General features: G+C 38.9%; 2 protein-coding genes across 4 annotated transcripts in view; one reads left to right on the top strand and one right to left on the bottom strand.

Moving 5' to 3' along the window:
* The window catches only part of IQGAP2 (IQ motif containing GTPase activating protein 2), a 196,588-nt gene that overhangs the window by 46,556 nt on the left and 127,608 nt on the right, over positions 1 to 22,424 (bottom strand). For 2 of the 3 annotated variants that reach the window (XM_089494494.1, XM_089494495.1), the window contains 7 exons: positions 22,031 to 22,194; positions 21,164 to 21,251; positions 18,120 to 18,283; positions 16,711 to 16,871; positions 16,317 to 16,441; positions 14,041 to 14,204; positions 1,983 to 2,073 (listed from right to left, as the gene is read on the bottom strand). In XM_089494494.1, the coding sequence (XP_089350620.1) occupies positions 1,983 to 2,073; positions 14,041 to 14,204; positions 16,317 to 16,441; positions 16,711 to 16,871; positions 18,120 to 18,283; positions 21,164 to 21,251; positions 22,031 to 22,194 (957 nt within the window). The remainder of the gene's footprint in view (positions 1 to 1,982; positions 2,074 to 14,040; positions 14,205 to 16,316; positions 16,442 to 16,710; positions 16,872 to 18,119; positions 18,284 to 21,163; positions 21,252 to 22,030; positions 22,195 to 22,424) is intronic. The other variant, XM_089494496.1, reaches the window with a different exon arrangement.
* On the top strand, positions 6,801 to 10,608 carry LOC149323940 (proteinase-activated receptor 3-like). The gene is made up of 2 exons (XM_089494497.1): positions 6,801 to 6,936; positions 9,165 to 10,608. Exons 1-2 carry the CDS (start codon positions 6,831 to 6,833, stop codon positions 10,268 to 10,270), a joined length of 1,212 nt encoding a protein of 403 aa, XP_089350623.1. The 5' UTR covers positions 6,801 to 6,830; the 3' UTR covers positions 10,271 to 10,608.

Raw genomic sequence — 22,424 nt, 5'->3', positions numbered from 1 at the left:
GCAAATCACTTTCTCTCAGTCTGAGAAGACGACAAGGACAACCCCTCCATGAACATATGTCAAGAAAAGCCTGGCCTGAAACAGATGTGCCAAAACTGCTGCCTTTGGGCCGATATTGGGGTGTGGTGTTCAGATGACACATGCCCCCAGATCAGCCTGAAGTTGTGCTGGGGCCAACTAAGGCATGTCAAACCCAATCCAAAAAGGAGAGCAAAAAAGGGCTTCTTGCTGGCAAACTGAACAGAGCGTGGTCTCTGGCTGCTCCTTTTGCCCCATCTGCTCAAGGCCCTTGTGACAGGTGAACCTTAGTGTCACCATAAGCCTTGATGACTTGAAGGAACACAGCAACAACAATCTACTAGGTAAAAGAAAAATGCTTGTGGAAAAAGACTTGCAGAGAAATGAACTGCAGAGGGAAAGACTCAGTTCTTATTTACACGTCTATCTTGTTTCTTAAAGTGGATCTGCACAATCATAAAGACACAAATTATACTATAGCTGTCATTTTTGTTGTGCACCACAGGACATTTCTAATTTGTCCAGAGGAGTTTTGCCTTTGCTTCCTCTGAGGTTGAGGAAGTGTGACTTGCCCAAGTTCACCCAGTGTGTTTCTGTGGCTGAGCAGGGATTCAAACCCTGGTCTCCTTGGTTGTAGTCCTATCTCAAACAGAACAGAGCACTTTGCTTTTTCTCTATAGGTGTGATAGCATGACACTACTAGACAATTACTACCATCTTGCTTAATAAATAGCATTTTGCACATGCTCTTATTTTTCCCTACTTAAAAACTATAAATTTTCTAATCTTTGCTAACAATTTTACTAACAATTACTGCAAACAAATCAAAAAGGTGCTACAGTTAGTATTTGAAAACTATCTGTAATATAGTTTTAAAAAACCTCTGTTGTACCTGCATATTAGCAAGCCCTTATTTTCTACTCAAAGTTTTCAGGCCTGGTTATGAAAACTGGAAACAAAAGTCTAAGAGCTAATCTGCTTTGATTCCAAAAAAAGTGATTTAATTAAATAATGCTTCTCCACTTTTGACAGCTCTTCCCTTTACTATTTTATTAACATCATTATGAATAGTGAAAAACAGATCATGTTAAATAGGAAACCCTGCCTTTTACGTCTTATCGCTTATGTAGGCTATTTATGCTGTTGCTGTATCTCATCTTTTTCTTTATGACTTCAAGCAATGAAGTAACCCTCCTTACCAATGAAAGGTATAATCTTCCAGCAATTTATTCCAGAGTAGTTCTATTGAGGTCACTTACATCAACACCAAATGTAAAAGGCAGTTGAAGGAATGTTGCACAGATTTTTAACCTAAAGCAAACAATTCCCCCTTAAAATAAGTATCTGTGAAATCCTTTGGTAGGTATAACCCAGTGGTTCACAGGTTGTTTAAAATAAGGACTGACCAACAAGATGTTGTTGGACCATTTCACATCTGCCTTTGCTGCAAAGCCAATGATGAAACAAGATGGGTGTTGCTCCCCAGCAATGTCTAGAAGGCCACATGTTTCCTACAATTGTTTCAAAGAACTGAGATCCATCAGTAAAATATCTGCTTTTGTTCAATTCCTCACTGACCTGTCATTTTCTCTGGACCTTAAAGCTCCTACATGACTTTACTTTAGTCACTTAGCATTGCATCATCAGTAAGGATTGCCACAGGGTCATTATCCACCCATAAATCTGTATTACTAGGGTGGAAAATGAGTCAAATAGTTTGGTCACTGAGGACAAATTCACATGGGGAGTTTTGAAATAACTTCAGATGCATACCTCTGCTGCTGGATGATGTGTTCCCACACTAAGAAAGCTCTGGCATTAAAAGCTTTGAAAGCTATTTCATGGAATCAAACTATTTGGCTTGTTAAATTAAATGTCAGTTGCTCTGTCAAAACTAGAAGTGAATCTTCTTAATACTGGTTATAAAATACAAACACTTTAATGTAAGGATTCCTAGTGCTTACATTTTGATGCATCTTCCAAGTCTTTGTTAGCATCATCAATTCCCTTCTGTATCTCTTCTAGCCAAAGAAGTGATGAATCATCGTGACATTCCTGCATATGAAAGCAGAGAAATGCAGTAAAATTTAAATAATATATATTTTAATTAAGTCAAAGAATCCACAGCTACTAAACAATTCTCAAAAATTGGGCCTACAGGCTAACCTACAGTTTTAGATTTAAACTCCAGTCCACTGAGTCCCAGTCCAAATTATCTTGAACTGTTTTGACCAACCATGCACTATCTACTCTGTTGATGTTATTGTTCATTCTGTGGCTTCTCTACTCCTGTGGAACACACTAGTCAGGATAATGCTAATTGACAGCAGACCTTGGAAAAGTTTCTGGACTACAGCTTTCAGAATTCCCAACTAAAGTCATGGTGGCTGAGAGCTTCTCAAGGTTGTCATCCAAAAACAACTTTTTCAAGGCTATGCTGGCTGGATATTCTGGGAATTGTAGTCAAATGGTAACCTTTTCATGGCCATGCTGCCTGGGGTCATAGTCCAAAAATTAACCTTTTCAAACTCTGGTAGGGTTGTCTGATAAGAGTCTGATGTGTTAGTATTTTGTCCTTGAAGCCAGGAACTGAAAGTTAATTTCATCTCTTCTAATTCTAGTCCCTAACCTGTACAAAACCCTGGAATTAACCCTGTTTAATTTAGCCAACAACTGAGATATTTATGTATTCCTAACTTAATGTATTAGATAAGGCATACACAGGAAGATGAGTCAGTGACCACAAAAGAAGGCTAGTTGGCAATTTCAAAATCTTTACAGTGAACGTGCAGACAGAACCATCACACAACTAAATGACAATGAACTTTCTCTCTCTCTCTCTCTCTCTCACACACACACACACACACACACACACAGAGAGAGCGAGTGAGTGAGTTCAGGGTGAAAATACCATTAGATTCCTATTGTATCTGGAAAATGAGGAAACAAAATTTTAAAGCTAGATCATCCCCCCATTTACATAAAGATAGTTTTTACTAGAATTTGATGCCAATGAAAAGGAGAAAAACATGCAATATTTACAAATCTAAAACATCCTTAAATCTAATCAAATATAAATACAAGTCCATTTGTAAAACTTAAGCTCTGAAAATAAATATTAGGAGGAAAATGGAAACACAAGAGTCATAACTGATAGGGTATTATATGCAGCAGTCATTTTGAAATATTTGAAGGGTTGTCACATGGAAGATGATGGAGCAAGATTGTTTTCTGATAACTCAAGAGGTAGGAACTGGAGCAATAAGTTCAAATGATAAGAAAATAGATATCAAATAGCATTAGTAAGAACTTCCTGATAGTAAAAGCAGTTCAGTGCAGGAACAGAATGCCTTAAAAGATATTGGGACTCTTCATCATTAGATGTTGTTGTTGTTGTTGTTGTTATTATTATTATTATTATTATTAACTTTTATTTATGAAGCGCTGTAAATTTACACAGCGCTGTACATGCAATCTTTTTAGTTAGACGGTTCCCTGCCCTCAGGTTTACAATCTAAAAAGACATGACACAGAAGGAGAAGGGAGTGGTGATGGGAAAGGGTAAGAGGTCCATGTTATTAAACAGAGGATGGATGGATATCTGTCAGAGATGTTTTAACTGTGAATTTCTTGCATTGATGGGGTCTGGACTAGCTGATCAATGACAGTGGTTCTGAACCTTTTCTTTATCAGAATAGATTTAAAATCCTCCTCCTCCTCCTCCTCCTTCTGCTGAACCATTACACCATTCTCTCACTGGCTCAGGATGGGGAAGGGAGACTCTTTTACCTGCTTCATCCCACCAGTTTGCAGCTGTCACTCAGCTGCTCAGCTCGCCTTGTCCCCTAAGTGGCTTAGCCACATGACAAAAAACAAGTGAAATGGTGGGTAGCCTGTGCTTTTCCATTCTAGCCCCTCTGAGGCTGGAGTGGATTGAACTGTACTCCCCAGAAGTGGTGATAACCAAGAACTGTCTAAAAAGGGCCATGTGCACATGGAAGTCAATAACTCTGCTCCCCAGAAGTGGGTGATCACAAAACACTATCCAAAAAGAGACTTGTGCCCACGTAAGTCAACACCTGTGCTCCCCAGAAATGGGGAATCACATAACACCGTCCCAAAAGGGACTTGTGCACAGGGAAGTCATTAGCTTTGCTCCTCTTCTAGGCCCTTTCAGCTCTAAGATTCTGTGATTCTAATATGTCCCCCAGAATATTTTGATGAGCTCTGAAGTTAACTGAGAAATCAAAAAGAGGATGATGGGGGAGGGATTGAAGTCTGTCAGAGGCAGCCTTGGAGTGAGGCAGAGGCATCATGGTGCCAAGGTGGGAAAGGGAGTTACAGGGAAAGAGATGAAGAAGAGGAAGAGGGCAAGGGGGTAGGTGGGGTGAAGAACTGTGTCGTTTGTAAATGCCCATACTAACTATGAATAAGTTAGTGTTAGTGGCTGCTTGGCTGCAGAGTGGAGGTGGGCTCAACAGACTTGAAGCCTTTACAGACCCCCCAGTGAGAACACTGTGGCCCCCTGGGGGTTGGCAGACCACAGTTTAAGAACCACTGACTCACAAAGATGTCTTCCAATTCTTTTGGAATCACAATTCTGTGACAGTTTTGAAAAACATGAATAGTTTTGAAAAATCTGTGACAATTAATATTCCTAAGGCAAATTAGATTAATACTGAATATGCATAGTATTGTGATGTGAAAGTACAGGAGACATACCGGAGAGGCCCTTCTAGGACACCTGCTCTAATTCCATTTGGTCCTGAAAACCCAGAGCTAGATAATTCCCAACAAAATTCTGTGCAACCTCTGCTCACAAATTTTCAGCAGTTTCCCCCCCCCTACAGGGCTGGACCAGAGAGAAAGCTAAAAATCTCCCTCCCTCTGCTTTCTGCCCAACTGTTTTTCTCCAGATGTGAATTAATTCTCTGAGTCTTCCCTCTCAGAAAGAAACAGATAAGTAGGGAAAGTAAGGGCACTACAAGAGAGGGAGATGTTAAGCAGTCCTTCTACCCCCTACATGCTTTAAATATCCTAACTGAACCAAAGGTTCCAGGGACATTATAAAGCTCAATCTGACACCAAGGATTACCAATTTTTTGCCTAATTTAGCCCTCAAATGTGAAGAAACTGTTGGCTCTCATGGTAATATTTGAAAATGGGTCTAATATAGAGCTGAACATACAAGATAGTAAAATTATACTTTCTAAAATTCCAAACAGGAAATAGGATGATCCTGCCACTCTTCCCAGTGTTACCTTCCCAGGGTGATCTTTATTCATTATTAAATTGTAATAGGGACACTTCCCACCTAGCTTGTGACATTTATATACTACTGAGACTTTCATTTTCCTTCCTGCATTTGGGAGGTGTTGACCTAATTTGTCTCAGCAAGAAGGATAATCTCGTAAAAATGGTTTCTGTTGCCTGACTACTGTTCTGTGGGTATAAGTCCAGTTATAGATTCATAAGAATTGTGGGTCTTCAAGGAAGGTTGCAAGCATCAGGGTCAAATACCCAGAGCAATGGATGCAAGCTATAGGAAAAGAGATTCCACCACAACATTAGGAGGAACTTCCTGACAATAAGGGCTGTTCGACAGTGGAACAAATTCCCTCGGAGTGTAGTGGAGTCTCCTTCCTCTGAGGTCTTTAAACAGAGGCTGGATGGCCATCTGTCAGGGATGCTTTGATTTAGATTTCCTGCATGGCAAGGGGGTTGGACTGGATGGCTCTTGCGGTCTCTATGATTCTATGAAATATTAGGCCAGTTCCAACTCTCCACTTCAGGCAGACAGATAATTGTCCTTTCAGTTTCACAGACTCTTCTGAAGTTAGAACATTCCCCCATGCTGAGGACAATGCATGGGCTATCTTATAGCTGAAATCCTGTTGGTTAGTCCCAACTAGAGTAAACCCATTCAGTTGTTGGATGAAGAGGCAACTGTAACCAACTGAAAGGCTCTACACTCCTTGGAACTAAAAGTATTTAAAACTATTTAAAACTATATAGAGAATCTCACTGATATTCTCTATAGAACATATTAATCTTCTTGCTTCCTCTAATTTAGTGACATCATAAAGCAGAATCTTTCAGATAATTTACAAAGAGTGTGCATGTGTGTATGGGGATATAAAAGAAAAAAATAGATTTGAGTAATCTGTAACGGGCAATTATTACAACATATTTCATCAATTAATTTAGAACTTTTTTCATTTTCAATGGATGAAACTTCTACTGCATATTCCCCTAAATCAATCTTCCTTAACCTTACAGCCTCCAGATATGCTTGATTCCAGCATCCAACATCTGCAGCAAAGTTTATTAGGATTCTCATGACTATGCATTTCTCCTACCAAAGTTATGAAAATATATGAAAAGTTGTGCTTGTACCTTTAGTCTTACCAAATTAAGATTAATCATAGTGAGGATTTTTGCTTTTAAACACAGTTAAAGATCAAGGCATGGGATTTTATCCTAAACCAGACACCATCTCTGTAATAATTAAATCAGGTTTGTATAATGTCAGTCATAACCTTTCTATAATAATTAGTTTGGAAGATCTAGAGACCAAATTCAGTATCAGTTTCTCTGGTTATGGCAGTTCAAGAGTTAATGTTTGCCTTGAGAAGGGAAATGTCTCTCTGTGTTGGTTTTTGCAGCCACGCCTGTTGTGAATTCTGATAAGTCACACCCTCGTCACACGAGAGGAAGTACGAAACAGTTTATCCCCCTCCTCAAACTAGTACATACAGGATGAGTTCAGTGGAGATATCCGATACTCCAGGCACTTCTTCAGTAGAACGTGGATGGAGCTAAAAAACTCATTTAAAAATTCAGAGTTAACTATTGCCACAATGAAAACTTTGGTTTTACTGACAACTGGGCTGTTCTTTATGTCCTCATGCCAGAAAGGTAAGACATTTGTTTTGTGTCTAAATACTTATATGCTTTTATTTTGGAAGTGATCAACCAAGTTAAGGGTAATAAATAGACATGGATGGGAAGAACAGGTAAAGAAAATCTCAAATAAGATGGGTTCCTTTTCAGCTGCTACCTCTTGAAGGAGAGAGAAAAAATATTTAAAACTTGATTTTTCTTAGTAACTCTTAGCTGGCAAACATTCTTGCTCTAGAACTTAGTGCTATTCATCCTCACACACACAATGGCAAGGAATCGCTGAAAATAATTACTACAACAACCAAGGGAAATCAAAACAGTTAGAAGGATCTTTATAAATTAATAAAGATCAGTTGGGTTTTTTTGGCATAATGCTCCCAGAGCTTGTCCAATGTTCCTCTAATGGCACTCCAATAACTGTATTCACTAACTAATATACACGTACACTTCCTGATACTTTGCAAGCATTACAACAAGTCCAACTGGAAGCTCTGTACCCACAATGAAAAGCAATTCAGTACAAAATACATGAGATTGATGAGAGGAGAGAAAATATTTGGTTAGTATTTTATTTGGATTTGAAGGCACGTGCACGCGCACACACACACATTATTTAGTATATTCACAAATGCATTCTAAGCAATACTCTTGTGTCAAGAAATAAATTATTCAAAAACAACTACAGCCACAGTCTCTTTCCAGAAAAACTCTTTTTCTCTTTGGAATTGTCTTGTTTTAAATTCAGTTATCACAGAAAATCTAGGAAACACCACTGCCCAGCTACCATGTGCCAGTGTTTTCTCGGTTGTCCTTGAATAATTAAAGAATGAGTTTTTAGAAATCTGCCCCAATTTAAAATACAAATTGCTATACAAACTGTCCAGCACCAACTGGCAAGGTCCTTCTCATATACTTGGTGGGAACAGAGATCTAGGAGGAAAGTAGTCACATTCCTGGCTATGGTCCATCTTTCTGCATTGTTTATTCTGCATTTCCTGCACTGCACTTACTTGCCTGAAAATGGAAATTTCATGTTTAAACACCCATAATCTGGCCTTTCTTGTTATTTTTTAAAAGTTGTTTCTGCATTAAGTGCAAGTGTCCTAAACAGAAGGAAAAAACATGAATGGGCAAGCTAGTTCAGGAACTGAATAATTAAATGGCCAGTCTCACCAATGGTTTTATATTGGCTGTGTCTAAATCTTCATTCCTGTATAGGGTAGTTTTAAAGGACAGAATTAATGCTACTATTGATGGGAAACACAGTGATAATTAAAGGATCAAAATCAGTCATGCCCAATGGATAAGAGAAATGGAAGCTATTAGTAAACAGCATATGGGAAATATTTTTTCTAACTGAAGTCTTCAGTTCAAAGCATGCTTTATAGAACTTAAAATCATTTAGGATTTCAGCTGTTAAGGATGAAGTTCTGGCCCAATAATGTACAGTGCACCCATGCCATACGCGGGTGCACTATATGCGGTTTCCAGCTTATGCAGAAGCCGCACAATAATAAATGCAATGGTGCCCGCACCCATGGCGTACATACCACTGCGCCACTGTGAGCATGCACCCCATTGTTTCCTATGGGGCATGAGCATATGTGGATTTACCGTTACATGGGGGGGGGGGTCTGGAACAGATCCCCTATGTAAGGGAAGGGCCCAATGTACTAGGCTGTTTTTTCTATGATGATAGCCATCAAAGGATTGCCAGGAAGAATTGCTATTGTTAGCTGCCCTCAAGTTGGTTCCAACTCATGGCGACCCCATGGATGAGACATCACCAAGAATCCCTATATTCCACTGCCTTGGCCAGATCCTGCAAACCCCTGCCCATAACCCCCCTGAGTGAGTCTATCCATCTGGTTTGTGGTCTTCCTCTCTTTCTTCTACCCTCTACCTTTCCTAGCATTATTTTTTTTTTCTTGTGATCTGTGCCTCATTATTTTTTTTCTTGTGATCTGTGCCTTCTCATTATGTGTTTGCTTTTGCCCTCTTCTGAAGTTAAGGGAGTGTGACTTACCAAAGGGCACCCAGTGTGTTTCCATGGCTGAGTGGGGATTCAAATCCTGTTCTCCATGGTTGTAGTCCAATTCTCAAACCACTACACTACACTGGATCTCAAACCTGTCACTATGCTTAGAGGAGAAACCCCATAACAAGTATGATATATAGAAAAACAACTGTTTCTTACTTCAAGTTTAATTTTCTGCAACTATCTTTTTCCTCCCAACTTTTAGAAAACAAATGCAGCAACAGTACCCTGGGCTGTCAAGGAAGCAATTCAGCCCCTGTTAAGACTTTCCACAGCACTGTGCAAGATGTGTATGAGAAGATACCTTCTTCTTCCATAGAAGGAGTGAGAAAGGCCAATCAGAACAAAGACAATAAGTGCACCTCAGTAAACTCCAACATCTCAACACTGAAAATAAACAATGTCACAATGGAATATTTTACCAGCTCTCTGAGCACAAAGCTAATACCAGCTATATACATAGCTGTTGTTTTAATAGGGATACCATCAAATGCCATCACTCTATGGGTGCTGTTTTTCAAAATGAGATCTGTCCGTAGTGCCATATTCTACACAAACTTGGCCATTTCAGATTTCCTCTTCTGCATCATGCTGCCATTCAGAATTACATACCACCTCAATGGCAATAACTGGATATTTGGAGAAGCAATGTGTCGGATCATGACTGTCATCTTCTATGGCAACATGTATTGTTCCACTCTACTTCTTACTTGCATCAGCATCAGCCGCTACGTGGCCATTGTTCATCCATTTACTTACAGAAATCTGCCTAAGCAACTCTTATCCACATTTGCCTGTGGGACAGTATGGATAATTATGTTCTTATACATGATACCTTTGATCACAACAAAGCAAAGCTATTATCTGGATCAACTAAATATTATTTCCTGTCACGATGTGTCTAACAGCTGTCAAACTTGGGCACACCTCCAACACTATTACTTCATTTTTCTAGCAGTAGGTGGATTCCTAATTCCTCTTTGCATTGTTATTTTTTGTTATGTTTCAATTATTCGGACGCTCAAAGTTTACAATCAGAAGTGGTTTTGGTACATCAAAGTCAGTCTGCTTATCCTTAGCATTTTTGCTGTTTGCTTCACTCCCAGCAATATCTTACTGATTGCTCATCATATGAATTACTATGATAATTCTAAAGATAGTTTGTACATTTTCTATCTTATTGCTTTAAGTCTAAGTAGTCTGAACAGTTGTCTAGATCCATTCCTTTACTTCATGATGTCCAAAATCAACAACAATAATAAGACAGTTTATCTCACCACAATTAAAGCAATCCCAGAAGAACAAACATGACACTATTCGTGTGATAAACAACATAATTGTACATATCTAATTTATTCATAAGATATAGTATTTAAGATTTCTATTTTTATAACAGTAAAATTTAAATAATATGAAATTGTTCGTACGTGTATTTTAGGATTGTAAGCTTTAATTGTGTTAAGAGCAGATTTAAACTGAAGGGGTGACAAGTTAAGGCCAAGAGCTTTGTTACTTTGTGAGCATATTTTGGGTCTAGTAAAATTCATGTTAATAAAGAATGAAAAGGAAAGACTTAAATACAGAATTTCTCTCTGATAATGAGTGCTTTCTTAAATTACTTCAGAGTCCATTCAATATGCCAGAAAGGAAAAAATATATGGAAATTTTGCATGAATAAAATTATTTTGAATGAAATGTTAGGGATGATGGGAGTTGCAGCTCTTCTCCTGGCTTTCACTCTCACCCCCCTGGTCAGCAGAAGAACAACCAGTTTGACCAGTAGCTCTGAGAATTGGCTGAAGATGTCTTCCAATCTTCTCTGAAGTCTGCTGGTTCTTGTTCAGCTCTCAAGACACCAGTCAACACAGTAGTCTTCTATAAAAGATCTACTTTTATTCTAATATATACACTATGCACAAAACAATTCACTACTCACAAAACTCACACTATACTCCTCAATACCCACACTACTATACTCCTCAATACCCACAAAAAATATTGCCATACATTATTGCTTATATAGACATTTGTCTCTCAATTCATTATACAGTTGCCACCTCCTGGGCGTGTACATACATTATGATTGACATATCATACTTGGCTCAATCTTTACCTCACATTGCATCATACATTGCTGTCCACTCAATGACTTTCAGGTGATATCAATTTGCACCTTTTCACTTTGTCCTTGCCACATGTGTCCTTGGCTTTTAGGAACTTCTAATTACATTATACGCAACACCTATGTGCCATTTCAATAGCTTTTGCTGTGTCATGTTACTTTCAAATACATTCATATACATATTATATTTCTTGTGACTATATATCCCATGTTGCTTTTTCCTGACATGAAATTATTCACATTCATTCAAATTCAGCAAGTTGCTAATCAGTCAGTAAATACTACTCACACACTACACAGGTCTTGGTTTGTTGCTTTACACTGTAATAGTTGTCTTGATCTATTAAGTGTGCAAAGTTCTCAATAATTAGTATGGAAATCGGAACAATGTGGAAGTTACTCCCTGTGGTCATTGCCCATGAATTGTATTGGTAAATGAACTTTACGTAAATTTGCTCTGAACAGCAGCAACTAGATAAAGTGAGCAATTTAGAAGAATCCAACAGAAGTGAAAAACAAGATCACTGCGAATTCACCACTATATCATAGGAAAGTAATATAGGAAACATTCCTTTTAATCCAAAATTGTGCAGTGAATACCTCTCATATACCACATATGTTTTGGGTTGCTCCTTTATTATGTAGCATGATATTAAAAGTAATTATTGTACAGAGTCCTAATCTAGGGAGGTTTGCTGGATCCTTACAAGAGCTCCTATAAGTAGATAGAAATTGAAGTTTCTAAACCAGGGGCAAGGCCAGTGTAGGCTTCCAGAGGTTTTTTGTTTACAGCTTCCATTAGCCACTGGCAGTACTGTGGGTGAGAAGTTAACACCACCACCCCAGAGAAGAGAAAGTTCCTTAGTTCCCAGCTTGCTATCCATCATGTTCCCACTTCCTTCACTAGATGCCTCTGTCCTGCAGTCTGCTGGGGAGGGGATTGGGAGGGGGACTGGGACAAAATAAGGATTCTATTGGTATATTGCCCACCCTTCTGCACAACAGTCCCTTTTTTGAGCTGGCGGGGTAGGTCTTGGTGATGATGTTTTCAGTCTTCCAGCATTCATGCTAAGACTCCTCTGCTAGGAGCAGTTCAGGACTTCATATCTTCCATGATCACCATATGTCTATTTCAAGTAGTATATAGTGTCACCAATGCCCAAGTCACAGTTTATCGCACAGGTCCTCTGGGGTCCGTTCTGAGAATGAAACGGAAGGAGCAGGAATGAGTGCGGAACGAGTGAGGGACGGATTTTACCGCACACACCAGTCCCTCATTCGTTCCGTTCCCCCTCTCTTCTGTTCTCAATCTGTTCCAGAGGGGGCAATTTTTGAGAACTGTTCAGAACAGTTCTCAAAAAGTGTTCCCTCTGGAACGGAATGGGAACAGGAGAGAGGGGGAACGGAACGAGTGAGGGACTGGAGTGTGCGGTAAAATCCTTCCCCACTCGTTCCGTTTCCTGCCGGGCCGTTCTGAGAATGGCCCACAAGCCTGGTGCGATAAACTTCACAGTCTGGATCTAGCTTTCTATGCTTGTCAGTGTGATCATGATCTGGGTGAGGAGAAACTTTCCACAGTTCAATTATCACATGCAGATGATAATGGAGTTTAGACTCACTTGGAGCCTCTGCCAGGGGGGAGGGATTAAGATGGTGGGCCCATCCAAGATAGGTGATCCTGCTGAAGTCCTGGTCGATCTCTGGAATAGAGAAATGGCCAGGTTGGTGGACATGATTGTCCCTGAGCATCCATTCTTATGGAAGGGAATCAAACAAGCCCATGGTTTACTAGACAGCTGGTGGATTGAAACAAGTGAAATAGAGACTACACCATGACTGGCAGAAAAATCACAGCAGGTCCAATGAAACACAGCCCAATGGACACTTACTTATGCTGTAGCAGTGAAGGCAGTGAAGAAATCATACTTTTGTATCACCACTGTGTTGGTATAGTGCCATCAAACACACATTCTCAACAATTTGCACAATTGTTCTTTGCAGACCAAATCTGTCGGATCCACTCTGACTTGGATGTCTTCACTGATGGTGATCTCCAAGCTCCAGGGATTCTGGGATAAAATGTAGTATCTAGAATTATCTCAGTCTGTCTTCTGGCCTGGCTATGGGATGAGGGCAACTTTGGTAACCTTAGTGGATGATCTACTCCAGGAATCATATGGGAGAGAGTGTCCTTATTGGCTCTGCTGGACCTCTCAGTAGCTTGCACTACCATTGACCATACTATCTTTCTAGGCTGCTTCGCTGGGATAGGACTTGGGGACATTGTTTTACAGTGGCTCTGATCCATTTTGGTGCTGGGTGTTTCCTGTTCAATACTCTGGCCCTGGCTAACTGAGGAAACAATTGGAGGCCTAGGTTTTAGTTGTGGACATTTGTACAGTTAAGACTAATGTACCAGCTGCACCTGTTCCTAGAGATGTCCGATCCTACTATGAAAAACAACTTAAATCTCAGATACACGAAAATCATTCTTTTTTTAAAAAAAAATAATGAATGTAAGAAAATTATTGATGATGCACAAGTCAACAGATTCTAAGAAATGTATGAATGAATATGCCCTCTCTTCATATTTACATATTGTGGAAATTGTTCATCTAAATGTTTCTTGAAAGAAACATCAATGTTTCAGTTTGCTTGTTGATATGTAGTACATCTCTTGTACTCCCAGAAACCAAGCAGCAAACTAAAAACAGCAAAGCTAATTATGAATATTTGAAACAGGTGACACTAAGTGAGCCAAGAAGTGTGGGAAAGTGTTTTTCTACAATATGTACATAAAATGGCAAGTAAAGTTATTGTGTATACACACATGTACAAAGACAGGATAATTACAGGAAGTTTCTAACATTTAATATTTAGCAAAGCCAAAAACAAACAAACAAACAAGAAAAAAACCACCTCTTGGCAAAGCAGGAAAAAAGGCACTGAAAAAAACTACCTGACATTTGACTGCTTTTGCATTCCTCAAGACCTGTTGATAATGCCATGCATTTTCTTCCTTCACACCATGGAGTTTTGCTGTGGGAAGCAGCAGTGCTTCTACTGTTCTTCTGGGATCTCCCACATCAATAGCCTCATTAATGTGACCAATTGCTACAATCCCTAGTCAAGAAAGAATGATAACAGAAGTAATATACCATATACTGTATATTCATGTATAAGTTTAGAAATTTTAGTCTAAAATTGACCCAAAACCCAGGATTGACTTATCCATAAGTCAATGTAAGTACTATATTTTAACTCTCATCAAAAAAGGAACCATCCTTTTCTTTGATGAGAGCAGCAAAAGGCAAGAGCTTAGTCTGTCCCAAGAGAACCTACAAGAAGCACCAATCCCTCTATACTCTTTTGGCATGGCATTGCTCTTGACCTTTTTGAATGTCTGTGCAGAAAAATGGTAACAGTGGCAGCTCTTTGGCACTTCTCTTCAAATGGAGTGTCAAGAGGAATTGGGCTCTGAAGGATTTGAATAAGACATTTGTGTTTACGTAGTCACCATTTTCTTTGCTTTGCCTTTTCATCCCTTTTGACATGTGTGCATTTTCTTAGCCCTATCCGTGCCTGGTCACCTCCCCCACACATCACACAACTGTAGTTCCTTCCTCATCCATCCAGTCTTTAGGTTGAGCAGTTATGCAGCTGGAATTTTGGAAGGTTTTTTTTGCACAGTTTTACTTTGCTTCATCCTTTACATCCTTTGTTATATGCCCCTAAGTTTTACCTTTGACCTATCCATGAGCCATATCAAAACCCCTAATTTTCATTTAAAATCCATAATTTTGATCCATATCAAAATCCATAATTACCCTTGACGTATCCATGAGCCATATCAAAATCCACAATATTGGCCTCAAAACCTGCCACTGACTTATACATGAGATCGACTTAGGGTCAAATATATACAGTATATTATGACATGCAGATTCAAGATGAACAATAATATGCAACTACGTTGTTATGTAAATATTCAGGATTGCTGGCTAAATTGGAGTACTAATTTACCAACAGATTTTATGGATAAACTGAATTTCCCTTCATAATTAAGAATCTCTGCCATGGCTATGGAATTCTGAGACCTGTAGCTTTGTGAAATATTTAATATCTGTGAGAGCTCTGGTGCCCCAATAAACTACAAACCCCAGGCTTCCATAGCAGTTAAAACAATGTCAAACTGCATTATTTCTGCACTGCAGATGCAGCCAATGCCTTGGGAAAGATGAGCTGCTCTGCACCAAAAGTTTAGTGGTAATGTCATTTGTGTTGTTATTGGCCAGTAGATATTCCAGGCCTTTGCAAAGACAAATCATAGATTGAATGTTGCTGTTTAGCAGAGAATACTAACACCAAAAAAACACAGAAGGGGCTTGAAAAGATAATATTTTAAAAAATGAACAAAAAAGTAACTAATGAACATAAAGAGATACGATAATCAAGTACTGGTCTAGTAAGTACTGTTTGTCCATAAAGTCAATTTTGCAAAACACTATTTGTTTCTTTCTGTATATGATTATATAATTGTTTGTTAATTTTTTTGGATTTGTAATTTCAGTTCATTATATTATGTTATTAGTATTATTATTATAACTGTGTATGTTCTTTAGTTACTTTTTTGTTCATTTTTAAAATATTGTATTTGGTACCCATATGGTTTTCCCCTAGTCTGTTAGGCATAGATTAACAGAGAATGATAAGCTCGCCAATAACCAGTGACATGGTAGTTTCCATGTCAGTGGGGTGATGAATCCACTTCAGGTTTTTGTCTGAATTTTACATAAGGCATTGGAGGCAATGAACCATGTTTTAGGGATAAGGTTCAGGACCTTGGATAATGTATTTAAATTCTTGAGTAAAACCCAGAGTGGATTCATCACCCCACTGAAATGGAAGCCATCATGCCACTGCCAATAATTCTGTTTTGATAAATGGAATATGGAAGATGTGGTGTGATCTCTGCAATCCCATGGAACATCTCTCTTCTTTCCAGGCTCTTTGCCAAATAGAGTTGGAGGAAGGGGACAGACACACACTTTTCCAGTACATACAGCTCTTTGTGAATTAATGTTGCTAACATCTTGACATCTTAGCAGCAGAGAATATTTTTGAATGAATACAATATTATGTATTAATGAATGCCATTTACTGAGCTGATTTTCTTTTCATTCCCTCACAGCACTGGATGCATTTTGTAAACCAGGTATTAGATGAAACACTTACTATCATTTTCTTCTCTAATTTGTGTGTTAACCATGTCAATACAATTCTGGATATCATTCCAGCTTAAATATTCTTGTCCTTGAGATGATGCTTCTAGCTTAAGAGACATCAGGGTGTCAGCATAACTACAGGGAGATAATTACACATCTGTCAAGGTTATGTAATACAAGAATACTTATGACTTGTTTTCACTAGTTATAAAGATATTATAACACACTCTTAAGTGAGACAAAAACTTTAAACACTTCAGGACTCATTCAACTATGTAAACAGATAAAAAAGTATGTCTTCTTTCATCACATTTAGGATTCCTTTAGTTTTTATAGTAAGCATTCCATAGATAGATGTGTCTCACAGGAGCACATCAAAAGAATTGATTGACTGACTGATTTACCGTTGCAAGTTCTCTTCTTCCAGGTTATTAAAGCCAATGGATGGGTTGCTGAGATGGGTTTTTGTTTCCACTATGTTCTTACTATTCAGAGCTTGGTTCAGCAACACCACAGCTGACAGCATTTCAACAGCAATAGACAGTTCATCATGAGCCAAGTAGTTCTGTAAAAATATATTCTTATGAGCAATAAAATTAAGCTCCCACTCCTAGATCTTCAGTTTACCATTAGAAATTTAGACTCCCAAAAAGTTAGAAAAGGCAAATGTTAATAAAGAAGAATGAAAAGGGGGTTATTAGTTTATCCACGACCTCAGCCTTCCTAATATATTTTCATTTTGATATGACAGAATTTTATTGATTTGGTCCAATAAGTCACTGTGCACCTTCAAATGTCATGATGGGCCACAATTCTTTAGAATTCTGACTTATTATGAATGAACAAGTAGGCTGGGCGATTGGCTTCTTCTTTCAGCCAGAGCAGCTAAATAAATCAGGGACTCTCTACCTGGGTTTCTTTAGTGTGACATCCACATCAGATGCTTGATGCTCTCCCAAAATACAGTCCTCTATTTCTCCCTGAAGGCAGTGGGACATCCACTTCATGCCCATTGCCTCCTCCAATACACCTTTTCTCTGGGGTATCGCTCATCCAGGGTTCCCAGACAGAGGACTGGGACTGCAGTGAACCCATGAGGGGTGCACTTGCCTCTCTGCTGCAGTGGAAGGAAGACCAACCAGGTGTCACCCCTTCTCTGGGTTGTTGCCTGGTGTGGTCCGAATGCCCTGCACCTGCCTAGTGACACCATGGATTCCCCGCTCTGCCATGGGAACCCACTGGTGGCATGTCTACATAGACAAATTATCCTGAATTTACTCTGGGCTCGCTGGGCTCATCCAAACCCACTTCGGGGCTTCCTCCTCTAACCTGCATTTAGGTAACTCACCTTTTGCTGTGGGTTTCTGGCTCTTTTTGAAGTGGTGGCAGTGGCTTCCTTCCCTCATGGACTCATGCAAGTTGCCCAGTGCTGTAGCTGAATGTGCAAGTCACTCTGAACTGGGTGCCTCATTCTTTCCTCAGCTATGGCATTAGGCAATGAACAGGAACCACGTGGAAAGGCAGCCACCCATTGTTCATTGCAAGAAATGAAAACCAGTAGCAAAAGAGAGCAGGTGACAGGAGAAATTCAGGGGGAATTTGGGGCGATCTTGGGCAAGTCACATACTCTCAGGCCCAGAAAACCCCATGATAGGTATGCCTTAGGATTACCATAGTTGAAAATGACTTGACGGCACACAACAACAACAGTAACAACGACAACGACAACATTAACAGCATGCATATTTACAACATTCCATTTATTGATTATTAAGCTCCAAATATCAATCTATTCAGCTGATTTCCATCTTACCACAGCATTCTGTTGCTGAAGATTGAAGAGTTCAGTCTGATACACATTAGCACCAGATGGGTAAACATCACACAACTGGGCTTCAGGTTTCATCAAAGCAGCAACTGTCTTATTCGGGTCACAGTTACGAATTGCAATATTAATATTGTCAACTGCAATAAGCTCTAGAGGCCAGAGGAAAAACAACGTCAGTAGTCCTTCTGACATTTGCTCCATTTAATGCCATGCACCTGATACTCGGAGCCTTATCCCATTACAAAAGAAAGACGAGAGACAGAGAGACAGAAGTGGGTTTCAGCTTACCTTCCCACATGACATCGTAGAACTTCCGTTCTCCCTCCAGAGGGAGCTGATCATAAAACAGAGGCTTTTTCCAAACAGATTTTCGAAGTATTGGTCATGGTCTATAAAGTCTTGTACAGCTTAGGTCCAGAGTATTTGAGAAATCATATCTCCCCAAATGAACCTGCCAGAGCCCTAAGATCGTCAAAGGAAAGCTTTCCCTTGGTCCCACCACCATCACAGGCTCGCTTGGTGAGGAGATGAGAGAGAAACTTCTCATTGGCTGCTCCCACGGGAGGCTAGGCTGGCCCTCTCCATGCTTTCCTTTTGCCAGCAAGCAAAAAAGGTTTTACATTATATACTCGACTATAAGTTGACTTTATGTACAAGTCGAGGGCAAGTTTTAGGGGCAAAATTATGCATTTTGCTATGACCTATGGATACGTTGAGTGTAAAATTTAGGGGCATATAGCAAAGGATCTAAAGGATGAAGCAAAGCAAAACAATGTCAAAGAGCTTAAAACATTCCAGCACACATAGCTCTTTGTGCTTCCTAAAACTGGATGGATAAGAGTGTAGAGGGGGTCAGTGCCTCATATATTATACTCTTGCTTTTCACCAGGAAATGGTTTCTTCTTTTAAATAAGATTTAAGATATGGTACTTAAACTGACCCGTGGATAAGTCGACTCAGGTTTTTTGGGTCAATTTTTTGACCTAAATTTCTAAACTTATACATGAGTATAAACAGTGTTTAGGTAGGCTTTTAAATATGTTAATTTTATAGTGTTTTAATTGTTTTGAAAGTCTTACTTTAATGTTTTAAAACTCTTTTTATATTGTGAGCTGCCTTGGGTCCCTTTCTTGGAGAAAGGCGGCATAAAAAATGAAATAAATAAATAAACAAATATATATTTCCAGCAGGACAAAAGGCACAGTTTTACAATTTTCTCCATCAGGAACAGGACAGAAGTGCTTTGGGGGCATGCTGGAAGGTAGGTTAAAGTCATTTCTATTTTACTGCCTCTCATATTTCTTTTGCAGTGTGATAAGGCTCCTAGTCATATCACTGACAAAGAGAGCTTGTAAGTAATTTCCAAGTTAAGTGGAATGTGCTTCAGACACAAGTTTCACCTTCAAGCAACCAATGAAAATATTCTGTAAAGAAGCTGAAATTACACATCAGGCAAACACATTCATAACAATGCAAACATGTGTTAACATTTTTATTTACTGCCTTTTTTGAATTAGTTATGTGTCTTTTAATTTAAAAGGCAGTAGGGGTGTATGGGTAGGCAGATATGACCTGAAAGCAAGGAGAAAGGCATTTGAATACATGCTGTGAATATCCTTTAATTTGAGAACTTAAATATTTACATGCTTTCAATGCTACACTCACCACGAAGAACATATATTCCTTTTGCTTACCTCCCCAATTTTTAAAAAAAACCTATTTGACAGGTAGTACTGAGAAAGTCAGTAAGTAATGACCTTACAAAATTATTTAATGTGTGTTTCAACTATGTCAGAAGTTGGAACAAATGGAAAACCTTTCTGTGCATGGGAGCTTCACTTGTGCATTGGATTGTCCCATGCACACAAGGGCCTGCTGGATCAGAACAATTGATAGCCTTACATTAAAGAAGACAAAGTACTGTCCTGTGTTTGGACAGATACTACTTTTACAGACAATATTTTCACTAATATAAGCATCCAAACATTGAAACAAGGATAACACCTTTTCTTAAACCAGCACATGTCAAAATAGAAGCCCTGATAAACTGACGCAACATAAGCAAAACATACACTATGCTCATGCTGTGTTTTTTGTGTATACACAACAAGCAAAGAGCTGTTAGATTGATGGATTCAAGCAAAATGATAGAGGATAAGTTGCCATTAAGCTAAGCCACAGAAAGCATGAAGAAAAATGTGTTTTAAGCTTAATATCCCAGAAGATGAGTTTTAATATTTCAGAAATGCAAGAAAAGCAAATTATAGAAATGCGGCTGCAAATTTAGAACCCCCTTAAATGTATCAGGACTTCTTTTGAAACACTAATGTATTCCTTGCCTAAGAAACCCCTATGAAACTCATGGGGTCACTGTAACTCAACAAGCAACCTGAAGTCACGTGCGTGCACACACACACACACACAATGTAAAACACAGGGTGTGTATATTAGCTATTTAATAATAATTTTATATCAACAGTGAGCCAGTATGGTGTTGTGGTTTGAGCACTGGACTAGGACTCTGGAGACAAGTGTTCAAATCCTTGGTCTGCCATGGAAACTCACTGAGTAACCTTGGGCAAGTTACACTCTCTCAGCCTCAGAAGAAGCCAAAGGCAAACCTCCTCTGAACAAATCTTGCAAATAAAACCCTGTGATAGGTTGCCATAAGTTGGAAATGAGAGCACACAACAACATCAACACTAGGAGAACTTCATGTTTCCAAACTGTTTGTTGCTAAATTGCAAAACAAGTTTGACAGACGAAAGTATGAAAATTTACAGTTTTGAAAACAATAGAGTGTATTTAACATATTGACTGAAACTGATTATGAATGCCATTGGGGGAGTGAGAGAAAAGAGTCAACTCAATTTGTGACTTGGTTGTGGTGACAACAAAATAAAAGTGACAATACACAACACTGTGCAGGTAGTTTTTAAAAGAAATATCACTCTAGGAATGATGATAACTACTCTACAATAACATTAACAGGCAGTGAAATTACAAGTGAAAATCAAGAATTTACTCACTAAATTTGTGAAAGGCTGCTTCCTCATTGGCAACACTAACTTCATTCTGTAGCTCACTTTTGTCGAGCATAATTGGAACCCCTGCTATCTAACAGATTAGGAAAAAGATGTGTCATTATACTTTTTAATTAAGGGGCAAATGAATGCTGTGACACACTTAGAATTGCTGAATAAAGTTCATCTCTAAGGATGCCAAAAGTGTAATGTTCTCTACAGAATTATAATCCCACTTTTAATTAGTAAATATGCAAGTTCCTTATGGAAAGGCTCACAAATATTGCTTTAAGTAAGGCAGCTCTGTGAACCTCCAAAGATACCCTTTTTCAAACTAAAATTTAAAGGTCAGAATCTAATATATATCCAATGAAGTACTTCCATACACAGCACTAGTGAAGTGCCAGTGAAATCAGGGCTTTCTTCCACTTTATCTCCCCATTTTATCTTCCTAACCTTCCATGACACCCAAAATCTGTTCCAGAAGGTTTTCCACTCTGTCAGAACAAGGATGTTTATTTGTTTTGTACTTCCCAGGGGACTTGGGCCTCTCTTTCCCCCCCTGCCAGTATGTAGGGGAGATCACCAATTCTCCAGTCATTAATTCTGGCATCAGGTATATTTTCCTTATTCTACTTGTAGGTGGCTGTAGCAATTTATATGATATGTACAGGCTAATTAAAATGAAAAGGACATAGAATATATATGAAGAGAGAGAGGAGAGAGAGGAGAGAGGGAGGGAAAGAGGGGAGGGAAATACATTGCAAACTTCTTTCCCCCAAGAGGGCCACAAATCATGTTGAAGTCATGTTTTGAAACTAAAGGAGTTTAAGGCAAACTAAAGTGTCACACTAGTGTGTTATGTTCAGTTACCTGTGTTTTCTGCTCTTTAAAATCAAATAATTGGGCTAGATACCATGTGGAATTTTGCGGCAGAACTTCCAGCAGGCTCAGAGCAGGGTTGTTCAAGCCTGCCATCAGTGCCACTTCATCTTGCATGTCAATAGCCTTGTTCACTTGGTCTAAAACTATGTGAACTGAAAGGAAAACAATGCTTACAGACAGCAAAAGAAATTGAATGAGTTTTTCTCTTTTCCTTCTTTCATGTACAGATTTTCAAGGGAATCTCTATCAAATCCCTCTGCATCAACATGCAAGGACTCATGAAACAAACATTCTTAACTCTAAGGGTTTGGGGCTAAAATGCAGCATGTAAAAAGAGGGGTCAAAATTTACAGTATTTTGCAGCCAGCAGAAAGGAGAAGAA

This window comes from Sceloporus occidentalis, unplaced genomic scaffold (genome assembly GCF_023333645.1).
Source record: "Sceloporus occidentalis isolate IW3139 unplaced genomic scaffold, rSceOcc1.0.p SCAF_1, whole genome shotgun sequence".
NCBI classification, from domain to species: Eukaryota; Metazoa; Chordata; class Lepidosauria; order Squamata; family Phrynosomatidae; genus Sceloporus; species Sceloporus occidentalis.
Note: the sequence above shows the minus strand (reverse complement) of the source record. Positions and strands in the feature narration are given on the sequence as shown.